Here is a 25,233-nt window from a genome sequence, read left to right as displayed (position 1 = left end):
GCTTGACAAAAAGCATCTGCTCTGTGGTTCAAATCGTTTGGAGGCCTCTGCTCACCCAGATTACTTCGGATGAATACCCTGAAACTCAAGCACTCCATGGTGTAGGGAGATGACAAGTCATCCTTATTACTGCCTTGTCTCTCTGCACCGCACAGGCACTTCCAGATGAGTCCTTGCTACTGCCAGGTGAAGGGCTGCTATTACCAGGTGCCAGTTCAGGGGAGAGTCTGCATGTGTTAATGTCCCACTGGCGCAGCTAAAGTAACGTGTGGTCCCATCTGTATGTGTTTAAAACCACCAAACCCAAAACGTGACTAATATGCTTCATTCTTCACCTTGCAGCCGAAGATTCCAAAGTGTTTTATAATTAATTAACTAATTAAGTCTAAGAGCATTTCAGTGTAATGTGTTTTTACATCCCTTCATCAAGAGGCATAGGAAGTCAGAGGGCTATCTCAGTGCTGCGTCCCTGCACTGCGAGGAGCTGGTCCACAGCCACAGCCCTCTCATCCAGTGCTGACTAGCTCTGCTAATTCCCAGGAGTCTGGTCTTAAAACACTTAGGGGAGCTGCAAACTGATGGATGTTGCTACTGTATAATATCAACAACAAGTTTCTGCCTGTCCTGAGAACTAGTAAAAGAAATGTGAAACGGGTGAGAGAAGAAAAACAGACGAGCGTATTTGTGCTTTTTTATCTGGGGCTACGGGAATCCAGTTGGAGAAACTACGAACCTTCTCATTTTCAGCTGAAATGCCGCCCATAGTGACAGTGGCTGAAAACCGTCGCTGTCTGATGGTTCGTACCTCGCACGAATGGCACCAGCGAGTCCCCGCAGCTTCCCTGGAGAGCTGGTTCCGAGCGAGGGGCCTCGCTGGCCGTGGCTCTGCTGCTCGCAGGAGCTGGCAGCCCCGCGGATGGAGCAGGGTGACCCGCGGCAGAGGCTGCCGAGCCCCACGGGTCGCTGTGGTGGAGCCGTCCGCAGCCTGAGGACTGTGCTCGCCCCCACTCCGCTCTGCTCTCCCACCCGGCCACCGCTCGCCTAACGAGTGCTGCAGACGGGAGACTGCGTTTGCCCACCCGCCCCTACTCTCCCAGCACCGCCAGAACAGCATCGCTCAGCACTTTTGGGGACTGAGCTACGTTCCATCTAAGCTAAAGCATGATTTCTGGCCGCAGACATGCATGTGGGAGAAGGAGATGGCCTCTTCCAGGCTGGCTTTCTTGCATTGCCCACCTGGCCCAGGCACTGCCTCCGTGCACAGGCAGGCACGTCTGCCTGCCTGATAAGCTGCGGGCCAGGCAGGGCTCCCGGGAGAGGGACCCAGTTCGTATGTCTCAGGGCCACACTGCCACACTTTCCAGTGGGAAAACTCTGAGAGAGTAGCTCCTGAGAGATGTCTGGTTTTGATGTGTGATCCATCCAAGATGACTTACCGATGCCACAGAGATTCCCTGGGATACAGACACCAGCTTGTACCCACAGGACATAGGGGGTCCTCTACAGCTCCACAGCAATATGCACGTATGTACCTCTATAGCACGTGGGCAAGAAACCCTGTCTGATGTCTGCCTGGAAGCTTATGGCTCTGTGATTCTCAAAAATGCCCTGAGATTTAACAGCTGTTTGAGTCAAGCTGTTGAATGTTATGAAGAGGTTTGTAGAGACATTGTACAGAAGAATAGTGCAGGTGGGAGAAGTGGAAATCCAGGAATGTAACACAGGAAAGGTGAAGCCACAAGTCAGTCTCTATCCCAAATTCAATCTGAGCCCAGCTCCTTTAACAGGTCTAATATCATGTCCTCATTATTTAAGAAAAGCTTTTCTACTGTTAAAGAGAATGACAGAAACAACTTAGAATTTTAAAATTAGCCTAGTAAATCATCCCTAGATAAAGTTAGTAAGTCAGTCGAGTTTAATATTTTTCATTAGTGAACCTCAAAGTATTTTGCCAGGGACATAAGCATCATTAGGTGCTCTCTTTCCTTTTCAGTGGCCGGGGAAACTGAGGTGCAGCGACGGGAAATACCCTTCTCCACCTCTAACAGTTACAGCTTTGCAATTACTGATTTAATTGCTATCAGTCAAAAATCAGTATATTGCCCAAAAGTCAAAGCGCCTGAAATGCCCCCCAAAAGTCAGGAAGCACCTGAAAACTCCTGAGGAAAACAGCTCCTCTGAAGTTTTTGTAAGGAGAAGGGCAAGCTGGTTTTGTCTCAGCCTGAGAGTCAATGCAACTACTGTTGTGATGAACTCGAAACAGTCAAATATCACAAGGAAATAGCAGCCAGATTTGCAAGCAAAACGATCTCTCTTACTTCAAACATTTCTGCAATACTTCTAACAGGAAAGTTTCATAGTTCTTTGCACACAAGCAGGAAGCTTTCTATGCTGACGGACAGAGTAAAGAATGAGGACCCTCCTTACCCCTTCCATGTGGATCCGGGGATTTGTCGCCAGCCGGTGCTGATGAAGTTGCAGCCCCCTGGGGACTCTCCTGATGGAGGCAGGGGATGACAGGACCCCTGACCTCTGGATCGAGCCAAACCTGGTAACGTTTTGTCCACACCTGACTCCATCCAGGAGGCGAATGAGGAGCAGGTTGGAGGGCAGCTGCTCGATGCTGCAGAGTACGAGGGTCCTGCACTCAGGGCACCTGAGCTCCTTCTGGGATTTCAGGATCCTCTGCAGACAGGGCTTGCAGAAAGTGTGCTGGCAAGGTAGCACCTTTGCTGTGGCATCGAGCTTTTCAAAGCACACAGGACACTCCAACAGGTCAAGGAGAGCTAAATCATCCATCTTCAGTGCAGAGCTCTGTCACAAGCGGGGCCGGAGCCATCCACATGCCACATCCACCGGAGCAGGCTGAGATGCCTTCCTGCACCCGCGAGAACCGCACCAAAATCCTGGGCTCAGACAGCTATCCTGCACGGAGGGAGAGGGAGGAGGGAAAAAGAGCAGAACTTGACTGCTGGAGTATGTAATACATCCCACCTACATTGCAAAGCAGTGCCTCACCAGCCAATTTGCAAATGTATACTTTGCGCTCACGTCCAAGTTTGAAGTGAGTCACTTGTGACTCAGTACGCGTGAGGGGACGGCGTTGGGGCTGACGCCAGAGGCAGGAGCCCCGGGTCCTGCTTGCTGGGCAGACAGATCCTGTAGCTTGAACGGGGCGAGCTGGCTCCCTGCCTGCCGCCAGCCGGGCAGCGCTGGCTGCAGCAGGACAGGCGCGCTCAGCCTTACTCACGCTGTATGCAAGGTTGTCTTTAATGCTCGCCGGTCTGCGGATCATAACTGACATGACAGTAAAAAATTTACCAGCTCAGGAGATAAGAGTCCCCGATAAACATGAGACTGGACCTGTTTACGCTGGGCTCCGGCTGAAAGCAGCCACTCGCTGCACACATCCCTCGCACACCTACACGCCGCCTCCTTTTTCAGATCGGTCCCAATTAAGCTCGCTCTCTACCCATTTTGACAGCAGTTCTATAAAAAGAAGTCCTTCAAACACAAACACTCCGGAGGTACCTGGCAGAGACGCGAGGCACTCCACAGTGCCATCCTCGCCCGGTTTGGCTGCCTCAGCTCTCTGAAGCAACCCAAGACGATTATTCCTCCCACAGCCTGAAGTCACTCAACCTGTTCAGCTCCCGCGGCGCTGCACGCCAGTGGAGACTGAAGCGCACACCACGTCAGGATTCAAGTCCGGGCTTGCGGCCGCCGCGCGGCCCCACAGAGCAGACGGGACGCCCTGTGCCCGCCGCGTGCCGGAGGGGCCGAAGGGGAACCTTCGCGCGGGGAGCTGGCGCGGCGGCTGCTGGGGCGGGCAGCGTGTGCCAGACCTGGGCTGGCCTCGGCTTTCTGCACCCAGCGCTCAAAACGGGGAGTGACCACTCCAGCTGCTCCAGCTGTTCCTACGGATGCTCGCCTCAACAGCAACCGCTCCATGGGACAAGAGGGAAAAACCGAAAAGTGTGTGTCCATTACCAGGGCCAGGGCTGAGTCCCGGTGCGACTTTCAGCGCCATCACCATGGGCTCCAGCAGCTCCCGGCTGTTCTCGCTCCTGGGCTGGTGGGGCAGTGGGTTCTGTGCTGGGGTGAGATGGCCCCAACTGGGTGCTGAGCACATCCAGCTCCTGCCACCGCTTCCCTGCAGGAAGCGTGCCCACGTGCTGCAGCGCGACCCAAGCCCAACAACAGCAGCATGGGGTTTGACACGGGCACCTTCTCCCCCAGCGAGGCACTGGATGTGGCGCTGGAAGTCCAGGGCGCATTTCATGGTATCTGTAATTTGCATTCACTTTATCAGCTGAATTCCTATCTCGAGGTCTGCCTTGCTCGCACATACTGATGTGTTGCCTAACCAGAGCAGTAGATGTAGTGAAGACCTGAGGTATTTTTCCTTACAACCCCCACCATATCTCAGTCGTGTGTTTACAAGGTACAAATAGTACAAATATTAGAGGAGAAGACTGTAAATCTGAAGGAACTGTTTCTACTTGGTTCTCTCACAGATAATGCCTCAGACTGCACATACATCCCTTCCCTTTTCTCAGGAGGTCTTGTTCAGAAGTACAGAGTGGAAATGGTGAACATGTTTTTTCAAAAGTTCTTCCCTGCAGATCATGATTTTGTCAAAACAAAGTTGGGGTTTTTTTGGTTTTTTTTTTGTTTTGTTTTGTTTTTTTTTTTAAAATGGTAGCCATTTGGCTGAATTAAAATGTTGACAAACATCTTCAGGATAATGCAAGAAACCAATGACCTCACTCTGTTTCATCTCAAGTTTCCTTTTACTTTGGTATTTCTTTGTAGTCTGTCGTATGTTGATTTGTGCTTGGCTGACTGAGTGCACACGTTTTAATGAATGATGTTGCAAACATCATCTCATCTACTGACGTTTTTAAATGCAATGCGTGACATAAACTATATTGAAAACAAAGGTTTTGAAGGTTGTTTATCTTTTTTATATATTCTTCCCAATTTGTGCTCTGTGATTAACACTCATGTTGTATTTTCACCTGATTAGAAAGGGAACAGAATTATGAAATATCTTGCAGTGGGCAAGCGGTGGAAATGAAGCTGACCAGCTGGTTTTGTGCACACCAGTTAATGCTAATCTTCGATCAAATCTGTTTTGTGAGTACTTCTTCAGTTTTTCCTAAACTTTAAGGGCCAGTCTGCTTTAGTTGTGCTATCAAAACAACGGGTGGGACTGCAACTCTACTGGGGAGAAGCACCTGCATTTTGCAGTGCGCAGTTCCCGGTGAATTCCCAAGGGAAATTGGTGGCTGCAGCCCGAAAGCCCGGCCGCCTCGTGGGGCACCTGAGGAGGGCCCAGGCTGGGGGATCCAGCGGTGCTGAGCGCACTTGAGGGGTCCGGGGGGATCCGGGGGGTCCGGAGAGCACTGTGCCTGCAAGGTGGCTGGTCCAAGGCAGTGGTTACTCTCTGGGCTTGGTCTTACCCCTCTTCAGTGAAACATATGGCTGTGGGAACCATGCCGTGCTGTTCATCTCCTGAGAATGCCACCGGGTGCTAAAGCTCTGGGCAACCTTTCCCCTCAAAGCTGACAGCGATTCCAGCCCACCCTGTGCCTGCCTGGGGCATGCAGGCTGCGGATCGCCGAGGCAGGGACAGGGGCTTTTTCCAGCCAGGAGTTTCTAAATTGCCTGGTACAGCAAAGCTCTGATCTTGATTGCAGTCTCTGGGTTCTGCTGCAATATAAAAGCCGATGATGCTAACACTTAGCATTTATATAACACCTTAAATCTTCAAAGCACTTTCCAAATGCTAATTCATCTGTGGAACACCCCTTGGGCTAAGCATCACCCCCACTTTACATGGAGAAAACCAGGAGATGAGGCCACACAGCATATCAATGTCCAATTTCAGATTGGGATGTGAGGCTTTCCTGGTTCTCCACTTAACACTCAGACCATCCCATTGAACTTTATTATCTGCCACCGCCTCTCCCTTGCAATGCATCTCGTAATTGGGGTTAAAAAATAAAGGCAGAGCTAGAAAGCTGCTAGTCCTTCCCTTTCATTTAAAAAGTCTCTGTTTGATGCCGATGTTGTAATTAACTCCAGGCTGGATGCAGTGGGGTGCCGGGTCTGGAGGACGCTGCTCCTCAGGCAGCAGGCAGCACTGTCACTGCAGAACTCCCCTGCCCGGGCACGGCCACGCGTCGCCGGCTGCTGCCCCGGTCCCACTTGTCTGCAGGAGCCTTCTTCGGCTTACCAGTGGAGGGATGCCTTGTACTGAAGGGATGAAACTGCTGAAATATGTATGGCTAGAGTCTTTCAATCAGAGTGGTTTATCATGAAGCTGGAAACAAGGAAACAACATTTAGAGCAGAAATAGTCATTCTACTCTGATGGGCCCATCCTCGCTTTGGCACAGAGTGGCTGCGCACACGTGTCTCCCCAGGGAGCTACATCCTTTGGCTTCCCCCATCTTCAAAGATGACTCAGAAAAGAGCTCAAATGGATCCCAAACCAAACAACAAATACACTTTGTCCCCATTGTCCTGTAGGAGCCAAGCCGTCCAGCGAGCACTTCTGTCCACCCGGACAATGTCAACGCTGGGGACAGGCTGAGTGTGCCCAGCCTTGCAGGATCTCATCCACGCACTCCTCTGAGGTGAAAGCTTGCTGTTATCAGCACACAACGCATGATCGGAAACGAACCCTGTCGCTCCTGAGAGCACGAGGGTTTTATGGCCAAGTTTCTTGCTGCTGACTCCTGAGGCTTGGCGAGGTGTGCTGTGGTGAGAAGCGTGAGGTTTGTTTTCTCCAGGCTGTCATGGCAAGTGCCTTGTGAGAGCCTCATCTCTCCCACCACCTCACTCCAAACCTTTCTGTGCTTGGTTTATATGAGAGAAAATCAGACAGATTTCTGTGTTTACCTGAGTGTGTGCAGCTCCTCCTCCTGCTTTGACCACCAGCTTGGGGCTGTGAGTTTCCAACGCATAAAGACACTGGTGAAAAAAGTATTGCCTTTTACCAGCTTTGAATTTCACATATTTTAACATCGTTGGCTATTGCCAGTTCTGGTGGTTATGAGACACCAACATATAAACAAGGTTTGCATTTAATACCTTTAGATCACAAAGAGCTCCATGAAGTTGGATATAATTACTCCCATTTAAAGAGGGGGAAAAACAGAGGTGGGGTGACTCTTCAAGGTCATAAAAGCAATCAGCGGCAGAGTGGGGAAGGGAGCCTACATCAAATAACCTCTGCCATCAGCTCTGCCTCAGTCATGGCCTGACATACTGGGATGCATCCTTACAATATGAAAACTAATTTCCTCGCTCTTCTTATGGCTGCCTGGGCAGAGTTACCAGAAGATTAAGGCATTGTTACAAGAAATGGAAAACTCCACTCATTTCACACATACTGTACAGTTTCTATATTGAGGGGCAACGAAACATGGGAAAACTGCTTGTGAAAACCCTGCTGTTGCAAAGCAAACGAACAGTTGGTCCATACAGCCAAAGTAATTCTTAAGCGTCTGCTCTGTCAAACCAAACAGGTTTTCTTTGGCCCACCAGAAGGACAACTCTCACGGAGCTCTGCGACCTTCAGTCTTCTGGTTGGAACTATGGAGATGTTACAGCACCTGTGTCTCCGCTCTTTCTAGGGAGTATCGCACCCTCCAGGATGCTGTGTCCTCCAGGCTGGCTGCCCGCATGCAGGCTGTGCGAGATGGCTCTCCGGCAGGACCAACGTCCCAGATGGGTCTGGCGATGGGCTCTCAAGAAGTGCCCTTTGGCAGTGGTGGTGGGGCGGCTCTCGTTTCTGGGTCCCTCTGGGCTCTCCGCTTGAAATAACAATGGGGAATAGAGTGAGCAAGTGAGAGGAGCTTCTCTCCATTACCCCTCACCTGGTGTGCTCTGGAGCCGTCCTCCTTGCCCTGTCCTTCATCCCACCACACAACCCGTGCCGGGGCGGCCAACCCTGTGGGCGTCAGGGACCCTGTGCCCCCCGGCGAGCGCCGCAGGGGCACCGGGCTGCGGTTAAATGAACGTGACAGCACTGCTGCAGACGGGGAGTGCGTGTGCTGGGAGAGGGCATGGGCACAGCAGCGCTTCCCGGGGGGCTATAAAAAGCCTCTGCTACTCTGCATCTCACGAGTGGATGCCACACACCTCCTCCTCTGGGGAAGAGGGACCTTTCAGGCTGTTTATAGCTCCTGGAGGGCAGGGAGAGGGGGTGCCACTTACAAGCTGCTAAAAATTATAGATCTGAAGATAACAGCTTGTCCTCCTACCCACCCACAAACACAACGCCCGGTGTTGCCGCTGAAGGGGGGCGAATGGCAGGACCTGCCTGTGCCTCCAGACCCCGACGGCCAGGATGGGGAGCAGTGACCCCCCCGGCTCGGGGTCGCTCGCTCTGCCGCTCAGGTCCCCTGCGGACAGCGCGCCGTCGGCCGCGGCGAGTGGCTGCGCACAGCTGCAGCGGTCGGTTTTGTACACATGGGCTAATGCTAATTTAGAGAAGCCTGCACATTTAGTAAATACATTGCATTTGCTTGAAGACATAATTAGGCCAGCGTGACTCTGCAGGGATGTGCACAGCACGGGGACCTGCAGCCAGCAGAGCAAAAGCCTCCCTAAAATTTTCCATCTTACAAAGCAACGCCTGGTCCCCTCCGTTACATCCCAGCTGGGCAGGCAGCCAGCGGCCACCACCTCCCTGCTCCCAACACCCTGCTCCTCAGCCTCCGGAGGGGCACACAGCAGGGACAAAGCCACCAGCAGCTGGATATTAAGTCTTTCTTTCACCTTTTTGCCTTTCGTGAGGTATGCATCAGCTGGTGGATAAAAGCCAAACACTGAGAAGCCGTCTACACTTATGTAAGAAGAGTGGTTTAGAGAGCTGTTTATTAATCTTACGGAGAGTTGAATGCTGTATTTTGCCCGTAACAGCCTTTTGCAGTCTTGCTGTTGGGTAACGTGAAGGCTTCAGCCGATTCTGAAGTAGCTGGAGCAGAGTGGTGCCTTATCCAGAAATAGAGAAGTATTTTTAAATGAAATTTATTCACTGATTTTCCGTAAGACAGATTGTTATGTGTTTGTTGAAGTGTCATTAGAAGTAGCTGGCAGTGGCCCCGGGCTGAGCAGCAGCGAGCGGACGGACACCATCCTCCCTGTGCCCAGGGAGGTCACCCGGACCACCTCCTCCTCCTCCTCCTCCTCCTCCTCCTCCTCCTGCTGCCGCCTGGTCTCTGCACCGAGGGCTGCGGTGGCAGCCCAAGAGGGGAGTGGAGGTGATCAAAGCTGACACCGGGCTTGTGAGATTTTGGGCCAGATCCAGGACGGGCTTTGACACCTCTGAGTTAGCACCCGTGAGGTCTGAGCTCAGGCATCGGGTCCCGACTGGGTGCTGCTGGCAGGTGACGGGGTGACACTGCCAGCCCTCCTGAGGGCAGACACCCCGAACGCCGTCTGCATGGGTGACGGGGCTTCAACAGGAGGAGATGAGCCATGCGTCAGGCTGCTGCATGGCCTGGTGTTGGATTTTCCTCCTGGGGAGGGAAGGGCATGGGGCTGCCCCTGCCCAGGTAACCCCCGTTTGGACCTGGAGCTGCCCATGAGACCGTGGCCCCTCCAGCAGACAGTGCCCTGGCTGCCTCGGCACCAAAGCCAGGCTGGGCTGAAGAGGTTGCTGCTGCCAGCCTCTGCTCCATGGTCCTGCTGCGGCTTTCTCTCTCTCTGTTTTCTGGCATGTTCATCCTTTCTTCCCTACAGTGCAGTGAAGAACCACAGAACACCAAGCACTAAATCCTGCTTCACTGGGATTTGCCCAGTAAGGGCTGAATCTGCAGGGATGCAATTTTCATTCTTTAAGACAAGAAGAAATAAGGGTTTCCAAGTAGCAACAGACCTGAGCACCACCTAACAGGCCTTTGAAAATTGCTTTGAGCACTTCTCAGCTGTTCTTCACAGAGGTCTAACCACAGAAAATATCAGGCTTCAGTTACCTAATTAAACACAGATGCAAATAACAACATTACTTGCAACAATGCATCACCTTTTAGTGTTCCCAGGTGCTTCTGGCCGACAGCAAGTGCTGCAGCCCAGAGCAGGGCCCGTAGCTCAGCTGGTGAAGCCAACTAGGTTCTAAATACTGCTGCTCAGAAAGCTCCAGGTATGGAGGGGATGGTTGTGGTATAGGAGGGGGAGCGTGGAGGGGGTAAGTATTTAGCAGATTGCTGCAAATGTACCTCTGCTTTACTGTTAGGGAGCAATTGGTTCAGCTATTTGTTGCTTCTTTGTTTGATCGTACAGTGATTTGGGGGCTGGTGCTCCAACAGGTCCTGCTTGCAGAGCAGTGGTCCTCGTGGAAGGAGGTCTGGAGAGCGGGATCCAGGCTGCTCGTGAGTCCCAGGAAGAAGAGTGTAGTGGAAAGGCACAGTAGGGTCGGAGTCCTCGTGGCAGAGTTACTTCACACTGGCAGACCAGTTTGCACATCTGCAAGCATCTGGGAGCTGTATCTCAGCCATGGTATAGACCAGTGTTCCTTATGTACTTGCCTCTGATGTGAGGTGATGTTTATCGAAGTACTGTCTGTTGCCCTTCCATGGCTCCTGTTTATAGCTGGAACCACCGTGTGTTTCTGGAGGTGCTCACCGGGCAGTGCCGTCTTCGTGTCGTGCCTGTTGTTGCTGTTCTTGCTGTTCTGTTCTCTACCCGGTGCACACGTGTTCTCCTGAACTCCAGTTTCAGGCTGCACTGTTGCTCTCGGGAGGAGCGGAGGGAGGTTTGCCTCGTAGGTAAAACTCAACCCTTGGGAATTTCCCTCTTTGAAGCGCTTTTTCCTGGTTTTTGTTTCTTTGTGACTTCAAGATTTTTATGCTTACTTAGGACTCTTACCTGCCCAGGTAAGAGTCTCTAGGGCTAAGGTGGGTGCTAAGTAAGCTGGCTTTCATCAGGGAGCCTGCCTGCCGCTCCTGGAGGTGCTGGGCGTCCTCCACTCCCACTGACTTCAGCCTCCAGGAATGCACGGCGGGCCCTGCCTTGCGCATGAGGCGAGACGGTGGCCAGCAGAAGGAGACCTTCTTAGCTTGGTTTCCTAGAAAAATGGAGTCTTAGGAACTTGCAGCATATGTGAATGTGTGTATGTGTAGTTCTCTGTCTCTGTGCACCCTCGTAACTTGTGAATCCAGTTCAGCAGAGAGTAAGAGCATCCAGAATTTTAAATATCCTGTGACTTTTATGAAAACAGGAGGCTGAGCACAAGAGAAAGAAACCCTGTTAGCCCCTTCGTGAAGGGAGATGATGCAACATGACTTCGCACCTAATTTCAAATCTGATTAGATGCTCCTGAGTCCCCACAGGAGATATTAAATGTGCTCCAAACAAGGAGGATGTTTGCATCTTAACAGACACCAGAGAGTCCAACCATGAGATAAATCCATATGAAATCCGGCTTTCTTTAGCTGCTTGCTATATGCATAAGTCTACTAGTTTTCACCATGATACCAATGGCTTTATTTCTGCTGTGTCCCAATCCCTTAGCCTATATGGGGTGTACTGACAACAGATTTCAGCCCTCTTTGTAAGAAGAAGTTTGGATGCAGGACGAGAGATGCTTAAGAAACCCCATGGTAGGGGGTGCTCACCAAGGTCTGGTGGTGAATGGTCAGCATCTGATTGCCAATTGATGCACATGCTCGTTAGCGAGTGAAGGGACACCTTTGGGGGAGCAGACTAGCGCTGGGCAACCCCAGCCCAGAGGGGAGCGGGAGTGCTGGGGCTGCAGCCCCCAGCCCTCTGCAGGAGCAGTGCCCATCCCTTGGCTGTGGGAGCCAGGGATGTGCTCTGGCTGAAGAGGGAAACCCCTGCTTTAGCTCCTTGGAATTTCAGCAGGATCTCTGCTTGCCCCTGTATTTCACAGCAGGAACAAGTTGCCTGCCCAACGCTTCAGGGATTTTTATGTGAATCTCCGTCAGAGGATGAAGATGGCCATGGACTCCAGTGATGCTCAGTGCAGGTCAGACTGCTTACCATCACCAGATAGAGACAAAGCTTAGTGCCTCCTGATCTGAACGTTAGAGCTTACACTTGTGTCCAAGGCTGAGCAAATCTTGCAATGTTTTCCGTGATTTGGAAATCATGTTGTTACAGTAATTAATTTCAGTGCTGGTACCACCCATTTCAGTTCATGTGTGTTGCTCCCTTGTGCCTGTTTTCTGCTAATGATATTAAATTCACTGCTATGCATATCTGTAGAAACAGAGCATACTGAATAGACTGCTTTGAGCAGGAGGTTGGATTAGATAGCTCTTGAGGTCACTTCCACCCTGGTAATCGTAAACCAAATAATGAACGTTATGTAGCTAGCACTGAGCACCATGCGACCTGCATGTTCACTCAGATCTGGCTGGGGCAAGTCATATTTAGAAAATTCTTCAGACTTTTTAAATTTTTCATTTAAAAAAAAGATGCGATGTTTAATGTCAGATAAAAGATTACAAATGTTATGAGCTGCTTGCAGAGGTAAATGGGAGGCTGTTAGAAGCAGTCCTTTGTCTGTCTTTTCTCAGGTAGACTGGTTTGTAAGGCCCCCATTATAAAAAAACCTCTCAGCTAAGACTTTTTTGATGCTGCTGAATAGGGAAATACAGAGCAGTAATTTACAGAATACTTTTATTTACTAAGGTATACTTCTAGCTGCAGATGCCAGTATCTCCTGATACTGTGGGGAAGCAGAGTCATAAGGTTGTAGTCTTCCAGACTTCATGTCCATGCCCCACATCTCTGCCTGTGTTCTTCTGCAATGTATTTGCACTGCATCACTGTCACCTCCCCAGTGCAGAGGTGGCCATGCTGAACTGATATAGTCTGCTGCCTGGGGACCACTGGCTATTGTAGCCATTCTGCCTGCTGGGTGGCAAATCCTCGTGGCTGGCACGTTAAAGGCAGCAAGTCCTATAGAGCAGATGCTGTTATCAGGAAGCTGCACTCAGCCTGTTCAACACTATATGGAAAACTCTCATTTTGTAATGAATGATGAAATCCAAGCGCGGGCTGTCAGGCCGGGGGGAGCGGTGATCGTACTGCTGGCAAACACCCTTCTGGGAGCCCGAGGCCCTGCTCTTTTTGACTGTCACATAGCGTGTTGGGAATCGTCCCCGGTTTGCTGGCACCGTGCTGTGACCGACCCTCCCGCCAGCAGTGGCACGACGCTCCCCATGGGCAGCGAGGGCGTGATGAGCAGCACACCAGCCTCTGCTGGGGCGGCGGGAGCGGAGTGGGTCCCTGCGAGGCAGGGGCGGCATGGACCCCCCCCAGCCACTGCTGGTGTAGGAGGGCTGACCTCTTCCCAGGGCACAGAAATGCACCTGAAACCTCCCGATGGCAATTCTGCAGCTTGGAGGAAAATGGAGCATGGCAGAAGGGAGCCTGGAAATCAGACTGAAGAGCAAACAGGTGAACGACTGCCACTGAGCCAAAAACCAGCTCTGGCTTGGGCAAACCCCCTGTTCCTGTGCTGGGGCTGTGACTCTGACACCCCTTACGTTTGTTTTTCTGCTCTCACAGTGACTTGTCTCAGCGCCAGACCCATTTGCTAACGGGCTTGCTAAACCCAGCAGGCTAAAGGCTGAGAGGGGATATGACTGTTCTCTATAAATACAAGAGGAGGTAAAAACCACCAGCAGAGAAGAGGTATTAAACTAAAGGACAGTATTGGCACAAGCACAAATGAGTACCAATTGGCTGCGTCTAGATTTAGGCTGGAAACTAGAATATTTCTAATCATGCAAGGAACTAGCAGCTATAACAGCCCTTCAGATAAAGAGGCCGAAACATCAGGATGTTACCGACTGCCCGGTTAGCTGGTGAAGGGCGTGATGCAGTATTGTGGCAGTACGCGTGCCACGGCAAGCCAGGAGCCCGGTGCGGTGCAGACTCCTGTACTTCAGGGGTTCAGTAACTTGCCCCAGAAGAGACGGCTGGTGCAAACTCTGCCTGTGCTGGGAGGTTCTCTGACCACGTTGCTCTCTCACGAGGGACAGGTTGTCCCCTGCTGTAGGGAAACCCAGAAGAACAGCAAAAAGAGGAAAGTTTCCTTCTTTTGCTAACAGTCAGTTATGGTTAATGTGGCATGCCTGATAGTTCCTCATGCGCACCACCACATTTACTGTGGTAATGCCACTATCTTCCCCACCATTAAGTCTTGCAACTAGTAAGTGACTCCTTCCCTTCTTTCTCTTCATGCATCCAACAGGTGTCTAAATGCCGGTGAGTTTTCCCGTAGGTTAGCAGCAAGCAGCTCTGTTTGTGACTCCATGCAGAATCTTTTTGCTCCTGCTTTTACTTTCTGGCCTCTTCAGCACACACAGAGCCTGCTCCAACTCCTTTAAATTATCGGCTCAAATTATCTTCTTGACCTGCTTGTCTGAACCTTTCTGCTTGCTACTCCCACACTGAAGCGAGTTTAATGCTTGTCCTTGCTTTCAAGCCTCTACCTTGCTCCTTTGCTTCCTTCGTATCTGACCTGCCCTCTTATCCATGACCTCTAGCCCTTCTTTGTGGCCCCTAATGCTGGCTCAGACCCCTTTTTTGTCTCTTCTCTGGCAGTCACCCACCAACCTTACTTCAAGATGCTGTGCTTGCTCAGAATAATGTGAGCAGTGGGGCAGGACTGAAGCATTTGGGCATTGCTGCAGCTGAAACCCTAACGCTCTTCCCCATCCTGATTCATTGCCTACCCTGTGCTGTCATGAGAAGGAGGATTGTAGTGCTTGCTCTAAGGAAGCAAAACACAACAAAACATTTTTCAGCAAAACTTGCAGGCGGAAACATGCCTTCAAAGCGTTACAGTCCAGTTCACTACGGCTTTTCTTTCTGTCCTTCTTTGTACATACCCTACTTTGTTGCAATAGATCTAAACCAACATGTTATGCTCCTTAGGGCAAGGACTGTCTGTCTTTGTTCTGCAAAGCCTGCAGCACACTTCCAACAATCGCTTCATATTGCCTGACATGGGCAGGAGGGTGAAGAGAGGTCCCATGCTTGAAAGACAGATGTCGTTAAAATACAGTGGAACAGAGTCTGAAGTAAAACACAGTGCAGTGATGATCTAGATTATGAAACAATGATTTCACTGTTGAATGCAAAATGAGTATTGTATTTTTAGTAAGACTGGCGCTAGCTGTGGGAAACATACCCATGCTGACACACGGGAGCAGCGTGAATGCTGCTGTGCTGGCAGGGCTGTAGCAGGCGGTGTCAAGCTCCCTGCAGCCCATCCATCCTTCACCCTCCACTACCCAGCACTCACTCAGAGCGGTGCTGTCTGCCCCCAGCACGCTGTAACGCTCCTCGGCTGGAGCGAGACAGGTTCGGCTTTGGAGGCAGCCTCATAAAACACTGCCTGGAAAGTCCCTGTTTGGGATATTTAATGTGGAAAGGTTGGCCTGAGTTGTTCAAAACAGCTAAGAAATGCAGAAAGGCTGTTCAGAAGTCTTGTCTTTGCAGGATTTATCTGTACAGGGACGTAAAAAGAAGTGCACACATACCTGAGTGAGGAATCCCTCTGCGGCAAACCCGAATAGCAGCCTCTGCATGCCAACCTCGGGTTTACTCGGGGAATGTGTCTGTAGGACTTCATGCCGCTGCAGAAGGCTGAATTTCACTCTGACTGCAGCCCCTGTGCTGGCAGCCATGAGCTGTTTGCGTGAACAGGAAATCCAGCTGATAGTACTGCAGAGGATGGGGTTGTTCTAATGTGAAAATTACAGGGCCAGGGTAGATCTGCTGTGTTTTGGTAGCACCTGTAAGTAACTGTAAGGATGGGAAGTCGCTTTGCTCGTCTCGCAAGCGCAGATTGTGGTGGTGGTGCTCACGCTGTGTTCTCTCATTGCTGCTTTGAACTTAATTTCCTGTTTGATTGTTCCCTTAATCAAAAGAAAATGAACTCCAATTAAGGTATCTTACACAGCATGATTTGTGTCAAATTAAGCCCACTGGTGTACCTTTGAAAAAGCAGTAATGCTGAGGCCTGATTCACACAGGACTTAGAGGAGAAAGGGGTGGATCAAGCTTCTCAAGTAAATGCAGTAGGAGCCGAGTTTGATTCATGCAAATCAAAGTTTTCATATAAGGTGAGATCCTCCTGTTTGAGATAGGATGGGAGACTGACATGAACATTATAATAGTGTTTTGGAAATGAAAAGGGCGTATCTGTGGCTGTATGTTTACCCAGGCATGTTCATGCATGTACTCTTGGTGGAATATACATCTTTTACGTGTACTTACGATGAGGCTTCCAGCAGCCCAAGGAACCTGCAAGAGTGATGTCTGTCACGACAGAAACCGCTTTTGGCACATGAAGACTGCTTGGTTGGTTGGAAGGTCTGTATTGTGTATTATTAGTATACAGCCTTCTAAACTGTCATCCTAGTATTTCATGAACAAACTTTTAATAAGCATAATAAATTAATCTATTGAGAATATTAAGCTTTAAAAGCATCAATTTTGAAGAAGATAGCCTTGGCAGGATGTAGGCAGAAAGCTTAGTTTAAGTCCCGCCCAGTGAAACTGCATTTAATAGTGGAAATTTACTGAAATCTTGAAACTTGAAAGAAGAGAGATTTTAACTCCTGTTGCATGTTCTTGATACAAGTAGGTATTAGGAGTTGTTTAAAACCCAGACAGCAGTTACCCTGTTGATGCATTTTGTACTAAACATACTCTTCATTTTTTCCCTCAAAAGGAAAGATAAGGCTGAAGTGCAGAGTTGGGGATGGGTGAGTGAGCAAACCCCTACTTTAACAGAGTGACAAAGCACACGCCAGTAAGGCATCAGTGTGGGGGTAACCAGCAGGGATTTCCAGCGATGGGCTGTCATGGGAAGGTAACTGGGGTCATTGCTCGCTGCAGTCGGGATGAAGGTTTGTGCGAGTGTCGAGGAATTAAGATCCCTCACTTAGACGCTGAGCGAGGCTGGCTGTAACCCGCACCTTGCAGAGCTGCTGCTGTGCCAAGCAGAGACCTGCCTACCGCTGCTGTCTCTTCTTTTCCAGGATAACCTGGGGCCCCATTCCCTTCTGCTCTGCACCTCTGCAAACCTCTGCTTTGCCTACCGGGAGAGAAAACGACTGAATCGGAATAGCTGTGCTTTCTGTGCTCCTTGAGCACATGCAAGGGACTGCAAGTGAGCAGAGGATTGGGCCTCTGGTGGCTCTCAGTAGGTGACTGTCTTTTAAAAATGAAAAGCAAACCCAGAACAGTCAAAAGGCCCTGAAAGGCAGCAAGAATTACAAATAGGGACTGAAAGCTAAAGAGAGGGAAAATCTTAATTAGATCTCCACCAACCTGTAGAGGAACACATTTGGATTAAAATGAAATGGAGCTTTGTACTCTCAGGGTTTCGGCACAAGAATGGAAGAGGAATTATTCACATTTGCTATTTGTGAAGCTGGATTGCTTTTTCTGTGAACTTGTCTTTTTAACTTCTCACCTTGTCAGAAAATTGTGAAAAGCTGCTGGGATGGTGTATTTGGGGTAGTTCTTATCACAGCACGTAGCAGAAACATTGCCATGGTTTCAGAACATGGGAAGAGTTTCCTATTTAATCCTATCCTCCCCAAGTTAACTCCTTTCCTCTTGTGGTAAGCCAGCCTGTCCACCATTCACCAACCTGCCTTACATTTCACTACCATCGATATTTTCTCTTTGTGAATATCTATCAATATTTAATACAGTGGTGTCGGTTTTGCTGTAAGATGAGAGGAACTACTAGAAACCTTGAATTATACATTGTGTGGCTGGGGGAAGCTGGGGAGAGTTTTCTTTTGGACCCAAAGCTCTTGGAGTTAATCTCCAGGACCTGCAGCTTGAAATCCTAATAATGGATGAGCACCAGAAGAAACTCAATCAGCGGCATGAGGGAAGACCCCGCAAAGTGAGGTTCAAAATATCATCAGCTTACAGTGGGCGAGTGTTAAAACAAGTCTATGAAGATGGGCAGGAACTCGAGCCCCCAGCCAAAGAGCACTCTCGGCGTTTTCTCCGCCACAGCTTTGAGCCAGGGGACCATTTCTGTGGGGCCGGGGAAATGCCAGAAAACAGGTTTTACTCGCCAGCCAAGCTGACTGCCCAGCGGATCAGCATATTCAAAGAGGACAAGAAATACAGTCTCACCAGTAACTCGCTTCTCCTCAGTGACTACCAGTCAAGCGACAGTCATTGCAGGGTAAGTAGTGTCCAGCCTAGGGCTGCCAAGCTTTTTGGAAACCAACTTCAGACTAAACCATTTTTACAGTAATATTGGTAACGGGAATCTCAAACTGGAACCTCATTCAGAAGAAACCTCAGTTTTGTCAGCCCAGGATTTTAAAAGGGTGATTGTAAGTCTTCAGACTTTATCCCACAAATTCTGTATTCTGCTTACTCTGCAAATGGCAGGATGTGCATGTTTTGCAGCAGTGCAGTCAGCAAGTGAACAGCATCTGCTAGCTCTGCTCCATCTTCTCACTGGGTTGATTTGCATCTGTCCATTTTGTAGCATAAGATGTATAACATTTCTGTATATATCAATAACTATATGTAGTAGTCCTAGTGCATCTGAAGCAGTCAAATGTAAGGTGGATATTATCTTAATTAGCTATATTTAAAGCATTAAAGTTGCATGACTTCAGCTGGCAAAAGGTTAGTGCCACCGGCAGTGTACCAGTGAGCCTCCGAATGAGGCATCCGCATCCTCTGGCAAGTCAGAATTCCCCTTCGGCTACTTTGAAAATCCCAGCTTAGTTTCACTGGATATTTTGTTAACATTTAATTAATGCCATTGATATAGAGGTGTCTCTTTAGTCCTAATAAAAAGCCAGTACATGTGTAATTTGTTAAATTGATTAATACACAGGGATTATGTTCATTTTCTTACCCTGTCGAATTAGATTTATGTATCTTTTACTGCTATTTGGTTTTATCAAATCTAGATGTATCAACTAAACATTTCATATAACAATGGTGGCATATCGGCACTATTGATAACACAGCCACGTCACACTGATACGCAAACTCTAAATGGGGTACATTATACTGATATAATCAGCAGACTTCTAAAACTTGAGGTGAGCCTGCTCAGAGAAAAGAAGATATAAAGGAAGACTGTGTGAGTTAAGCTGGCTTGCTGAATTGTATCAGGCCTTTCCCTGGGAGACGGCTCATTCCAATCCAGTTCAGACGGAACAACGAGCAGTTAGTGTCAGCGAACGAGTCAGCCCGTTGTCCAGTCCCTCCCTCGCACGCCGCCCCAGTCCTGCAGCACCTGCTTGGTGGTGGTGCCCCAACTGCTTGCAGAAAGGTCAAGAATTGAGGGTGTCTCCAGAGAGAAATGTGAGGTCACTCAAGTACGCCAGCCGCTGCGATATAAAGAAAGTTGTGTTGTCATCCGTTGTTGTCTTTGGTAAATAAGGAATGTCACTCTGGCACTTGCACAACTAAAGCGACTGAAGTGCTTTAAAAAGTATAAAATCCTTTTTATGGCCTTGATTTGAATATGTTAAAAGTCTATTAATTTTTGGTGCTAATCAAAGTTGTGTGTAGGAAACCCAGATGGCTGATATTTGAACTATATTTAGTTGATACACTGGACATCTAGTTTAACTGAAAATATCAAACCACGATGAATGTCTCCTGCCTGAGGACAGAGCACTAATGTGATCTTATCCATACCATTAATTTGTTCTGCATTCTTGGGTAATGCTCATCTCTATTCCCTAGTTTCCCTAACCATAAATACCTTGAGTAATGACACTATCCAGTACCGGTTTTGTTTTGTATCAACATGCATTTGGTATTTGGAGACAGCGTGTATGTGTAACAAACACGAGGCTTTTAAAGCCTCCTGCAAATGGTAAGGATTTGTGCTCACCTGCCCCCCCCCCCCCCCCCCCCATGCCCCGCTTCTCCCCATAGCGAAGCAGGCACCCAAGTGCCAGGAGAGCCATCAGCCAGCTCACATCACCTGATGTGACTCTGGCAGGGTATTTTCCTAGGAGAACATCTCCTTTTGCATTGCTTCTTAACACAGATACTTAAACAGAGCAAAATATGAAACATGTAAAACAATGGGCTATGGTAACTGCCATATGATACCTAGTGCAGAGGGAAAAAGGGACCAGGTAAGCAAAATGCTGCTTTCAGAGAAAGGTTTGACCATACCAAGATTAGCTTCAGAATCATTAGAAAAGAATACAAATTCAAGTGTGCCCAGAGACGGTTATTTAGACTGGCTCCTCACTGTTAGGAACACAATTTAGCATTAGATAACGAGGTGGTTTTTTTTATCATCTGACCCTTTTGCCAGCATTAATAAAATACAAAGAAAAGCTTTCTTTTAAGTCTGAAAAACCCCATCAAAGGCTGTGGAATAGGTCATCATCATGGGGAATTTCTACTTCTGGCCAAAAACATGAAAACCCCTCTCCACACCCACCAGCCTCCAACTATTCAACCTTCAAATAAATGTAGGTCAGTCCCCAGTGCAAAGGTTGGTTGCTCTTCCATGTATGTCAACACCACTGCTCTTAGAATTGTGCCTTCTTTTTTTTTCTTGCGTATGGGTTGGAATGAGAATTTACATCCCAGAAAGCTTTCCCTATCCAGAACATGACATTAAAGTGAGGCTCCCAAGATTTGACCTGAAGTCTTGGTCTGATCCCATAGCCCATTAGGGCCGTCTCTCCACCGCTGTTCTCCTCTGGGCAGTGGTGGGGAGCTGGCTTGTGCTGCAGAGCGAGCTGAGCAGATGACCGGGTGGAGGGGATGTTCTTCTGGAAACCCAGGGATCATCAGTGTTTGTACAGTTGAATTTACACAGGCGAGACACTGATAAGATCCTTCTACAGTCTTCCCCAATTCTAGATTTTGGCAAGATCATAATCTACACTAATAACCTGAAAATCATCCGTGCACCAATGGACCAGAAAGAGCTCATGAGAAGAATCATCCAGACTGAGGGAATAAATGACTGGGCCTTTATATACCGGGAAAGGAAAGAAAGATTTGGTGGTGGACATAAAAAAGATGTGGAAAAAAAGGTTGCCTGCAACCAGTATGCACAGGTAAGAAAAAACGTAAAATGCTGCTTTTCCTCTAAGGCTTTTGGGTCTTACAGCCCTGGTTAGACCACTGAGTATTCCCACCCAAGCCCCATCTATATCTGTATCGGCACTTAACTAAATTTGCATTAAAAGCATCACTTTGTTCCCATTTCCACTCGGGAGATAACCGATCAGTACCGCACTGCAGTTTGCGCTCTGGGGACAGCTGTTCTGTTTCCAGATGCTCACATCTCCCACTTGAGTCTTCCTCTGGAGATCACTGACATTGGTGTAGCTTGGCGTAGGTCCATCCTTCGTCACCGTCTCCCAGTGGAATAAGAGCAGGCCAGAGTTTCTCCAGCCTGACAAGGCTAAACACAGCTGCTCTGTGGTTGAGACTGCCGGAGGCTAAAATTTTAATATCAGCTGAAATAAGATTGTGCCTTCCACTTGTTTTCTCACGGGTTAGTCTTTGTTGGTCAGAATCCCAATTAGTCTGACCATAATTTGATCCCGCAAAACATCATGTTGTCGCGCAGGGCAAATACGAAGCATTACAGTTTTGCAGATCTGAGACCGGCCTGTGCTGAGTGCAGGTTACCTTGGTCCTTCTGCAGTCATGGGCCTTGCTTACAGCTCACTTCCACAAAGACCCCACGAAAACTGAAAACAGCCCTAAGAAACTAAGTAGGAATTTTGGCCTTTGTCAGTTTTGAAATAAACTTGATTTTCAGAGATAAGGCTTTAACAGAAAAGCCAAGATTCATCCCATCTACTGGCAGACGCCTATCTGCGTCATCAGAAAATCACTTCTGGCCTTTGGGGGAATATATGTTGAAAAGGACCTCTATAAGGTAATTGATTGCCTTCCTCCAGTCACCCTCGCTGGAGGAGCGCACTTTAGAGAAGGACAACAGCTCCTGTAAGGCATTGTTCCAGAGAAATTTGTTAACCTTGGAAGAACTCGGCAAAGTACTTCCGTTCTCCTTGATGTTTGGGAATAAAAAGTAAAACCTGAAGGTCATAAACATATAATTTTTTAGAATAAGTCTGGACATTCTATACGCTGGTATTATGAACATTCACTTAAAGATGACCAAACCACAGGAAGATTATTCTTCTGAGAAGTCAATTAACTTGGACTATCAAATTCAGAAGCAGGCACCAATACGAAGCATATCTGGCACCAGCTCCCCATGTCTTAGTTAAAAACTCATTCTGTAGTGCCATGTAAAGTAGAACTGCTGCACAGCAATGACGCAGGACTCTGAACCTGACATCAAAAGAATGAACCTACGCCGTGCTACGTTCTTCCTGATGCAGATATTTAATAATTTCTGGGCTCTGTGGAAGCACTGAATTTTAAGATGGGATTTGAAAGAGGCTGTCTGGCACCCTGGGAGAGAGTTGCAGGCACAAGGCACAGCTTGAAAGAAGCTGTGCGTGTCAGTGATGAGGGATTCGGGGGGGGGAGAGGGTGAGGAGAAATGCTTGAGGAAATGAAGCATGGCTCAAAACTGAGGATACAGAGCTGAGAAGATGGATGTGTTAAGAAACGACAGGAAGATGGGTGGAGCTATGCAGGCCTTTGCAGGAGGAGAAAGATGAATTTGAAAGTATTGTGTTATAAGCCCAGTCACATTAACTTCTCATTTTCTAGAAGTATCCACAAATTGTCCCCAGATATATGGGAGCCTTTTTCTTGAAGATCTTGCTGTAGAGAACTGAATATTACTGGCAGAGTGGCATGTCAGGAGCAACAATTACTTAAAAAACCAGAAGACAGTATTTCCCTCTTTCAAGTATGTTACTGACTTTGGTGTCTGATATCCAGTGACAGATTTTTTTCGTGATCTGTCTCTTTCAGGAAGGAGATGCTGAACACAGTTGTTCCCAGTGTAAAGGGTCAGGCTCTGCTCCTTGCTCACTGTGCCATGGAAGCAAGTTTTCAATGCTGGCAAACAGATTCAGAGAGTCCTACAGGGCTCTCCGATGTCCGGCTTGCAACGAAAGCGGCCTGCAGCCCTGCCAGATCTGTGCTGCCTGATCAGGACCACCATCTCTGCAGCAGGCTACAAGTACCACAGCAATATTTGGTTGAAAACTTTGAATTATTTAACCCTCAAGCAGCCTCGCTATAATGACAGGTTTTTAAAAGATGGGAAAGGCACATTATACACCTCTCGCTGTAAATGTGAATTCTGTACCTCTGCTACTGACTGGCCCTCTTTGTCTGCCACATATACCTGTCTAACTTTTGAATCAGCCCAGACCCCAGGGTCTGCAGGGTGAACATATCCCCCAACGCTAGAGGAAATTACCAGCATTCGGAAGTTAAGCACCTGTGTAAATGTCTCTGGCATCTGGAACTCAGCCTAAATTTGCTGGCATTGTCCCGCAGTTAGGTATGTGGCGCCTGGCACAGCCAGGTCCTGACCCACCAGATGCTCCAGTAACATCCTTAAAACCAGCAGAAGTAGGTGCAGTTTGGGCACGTCGGTAACGTGTCAGGGTGTAAAGCCTGTTTGTATAACAACAGCAGAGCAGTGCCTCCCCTAGGTTTTAACTTGCTGAACGTTTTAAAATTACACTGTCTTTTGTAGTTACCTGTGTACTTGCCTTGCAGTGTCACAAGCATTTCCCCAAGATTTTGCCGATTCTTACATCTGCTTTAGTGGACACAGTGGTTCCTTTGGGGTCTGATTTATGGGAAGAAACTGAAAACCCTTCCCAAACCTGGAGCTATAAAAAATGTACAATAATTTATTATTATAAATAGATGTTCCTAAGTTTTTAGCCTACTTAAGAGGAAGTGCTGAACTAAAATTCTTCTCTACGATGCTCAGCACTTTTCAGGATCAGGCTGGTGGTGAGCAGGACTTCTGTTGCTTAATATTAATACCATGTTGTAATAAGCAGAAGGTAAACTCTAATTAGCTGAGGTGAAGCAATGACGTGGGATACTTGCAGGCTGCCACTGGTGGCACAGAACAGAGGGGCTTCAAGAGGTTGAGGCAAACAGGGGAAACGGTGTTTTTTTCCCCAGAGTATTAACCTATTACCTTTTATATTCATGAGTAATGTTAATGCAGCCTTAACTCACATATTACCTGTGAGACTCTGATGAGTTAAGAGACTGCTCACGTACTTCATGCTGGGGTTGCAAGCCTAGACAGGGTAATTTATGGCCAAGTTTCTGTTTTCCTATGGTAGGTTGTAAGAGTTCTCTGCAATACTTAAATGATTAGAAATAATGCCGGTTTAGCTCTTAGACTTCCGTATGTCTCCTGCTGAAATTGTTCAGTGGGTACTGAGGGTTTATTTTTCAAAAAAAGTGCATAAATCTATAGCCGATACTTGTTTGGCTTTGTTTACCGTATCAGGATCTGCAACATGAAAAAATGTAGTCCTTTGGGTATTCACTGAGGGCAGATGAGACCTCACAGATCAGAAATTGTTGTCAAGCGGATCTCCTCCCTCCCATTTGACCTGTTTGATCTCATAGTTTTTGGGGCTTGTTTAAAAGTTCGCCATCTTAAGATAAGAAAAAAGCAAGCAGGCAAAATTGTTGCCCGATAGTTTAATGTTTACAATAAAACCAGATGCAAGTATGCATTTATAAAATCAGTATTTATTGTTCTTCGGTAATTACGATGTTTCTCAACCACTGTTACCCCTCCTGGCTGCGTCAGCTATTCCCGTTCATCCTGACACATCACTGGGGCGATGCTTGTGGCGAGGAGCCCGGCTCTTCCCTTAGCCCGGGGTCCGGTGGGCGCCCAGCCCCAGCGGACTGTGGACCGCCGCCTTTGTCTGTGCGCAGCGTTAGAGCTGGGCTGGGAGCGCCGGGGTCAGAGCAGCGCCGGGGGGACCGGCTCCCCCTCCACTGCAAACGCGCTCGTTTTATTTTTGGGAATACTCTGACTTGGATTACCCAATAAATGCTCGCTTATTGGCACGAAGAAGAGGTGTGGGCTTTCCTAAAGTATCACGGTGAGGCCGCTGTCGAGGCAGCGGGTTACTTTGACCACGGCGCTGGTTTTGCTTCTACTGCAGCCAGAGGCTCCTGCCCGTCCCCACCGGGCTCGGCCGGCGGCACATGGCGGGGTGCGAAGGCGTGAGGCGTGACCCCCGCTGCAGCCCCCGTCCGGTCCGGCCCTGGCACC

The 25,233-nt window shown here is 48.7% G+C and overlaps 2 protein-coding genes across 2 annotated transcripts in view; one reads left to right on the top strand and one right to left on the bottom strand.

The window, feature by feature from the left end:
* The window catches only part of SH3RF2 (SH3 domain containing ring finger 2), a 50,413-nt gene extending 46,825 nt beyond the window's left edge, over positions 1-3,588 (bottom strand). The window contains 1 exon segment of the mRNA XM_069773122.1: positions 2,428-3,588. Coding sequence (XP_069629223.1) covers positions 2,428-2,799 — 372 coding nt within the window. The 5' untranslated portion in view covers positions 2,800-3,588.
* A 14,190-nt stretch (positions 3,589-17,778) lies between these two features.
* GRXCR2 (glutaredoxin and cysteine rich domain containing 2) lies at positions 17,779-24,813 on the top strand. Its single transcript, XM_069772918.1, has 3 exons — positions 17,779-18,213; positions 20,873-21,088; positions 22,935-24,813. Exons 1-3 carry the CDS (start codon positions 17,869-17,871, stop codon positions 23,112-23,114), a joined length of 741 nt encoding a protein of 246 aa, XP_069629019.1. The 5' UTR covers positions 17,779-17,868; the 3' UTR covers positions 23,115-24,813.
* Positions 24,814-25,233: the final 420 nt, after the last annotated feature.

Source organism: Haliaeetus albicilla, chromosome 27 (assembly GCF_947461875.1).
Source record: "Haliaeetus albicilla chromosome 27, bHalAlb1.1, whole genome shotgun sequence".
Taxonomy (NCBI): domain Eukaryota; kingdom Metazoa; phylum Chordata; class Aves; order Accipitriformes; family Accipitridae; genus Haliaeetus; species Haliaeetus albicilla.
Note: the sequence above shows the minus strand (reverse complement) of the source record. Positions and strands in the feature narration are given on the sequence as shown.

Bases quoted from the DNA above. Each gene is read 5' to 3' on its own strand.
- GRXCR2 (XM_069772918.1), top strand. From the start codon at position 17,869: ATGGATGAGCACCAGAAGAAACTCAATCAGCGGCATGAGGGAAGACCC. The intron at 18,214-20,872 runs GTAAGTAGTGTC...ATCCTTCTACAG, and splicing joins CAAGCGACAGTCATTGCAGG to TCTTCCCCAATTCTAGATTT. The intron at 21,089-22,934 runs GTAAGAAAAAAC...TGTCTCTTTCAG, and splicing joins CCTGCAACCAGTATGCACAG to GAAGGAGATGCTGAACACAG.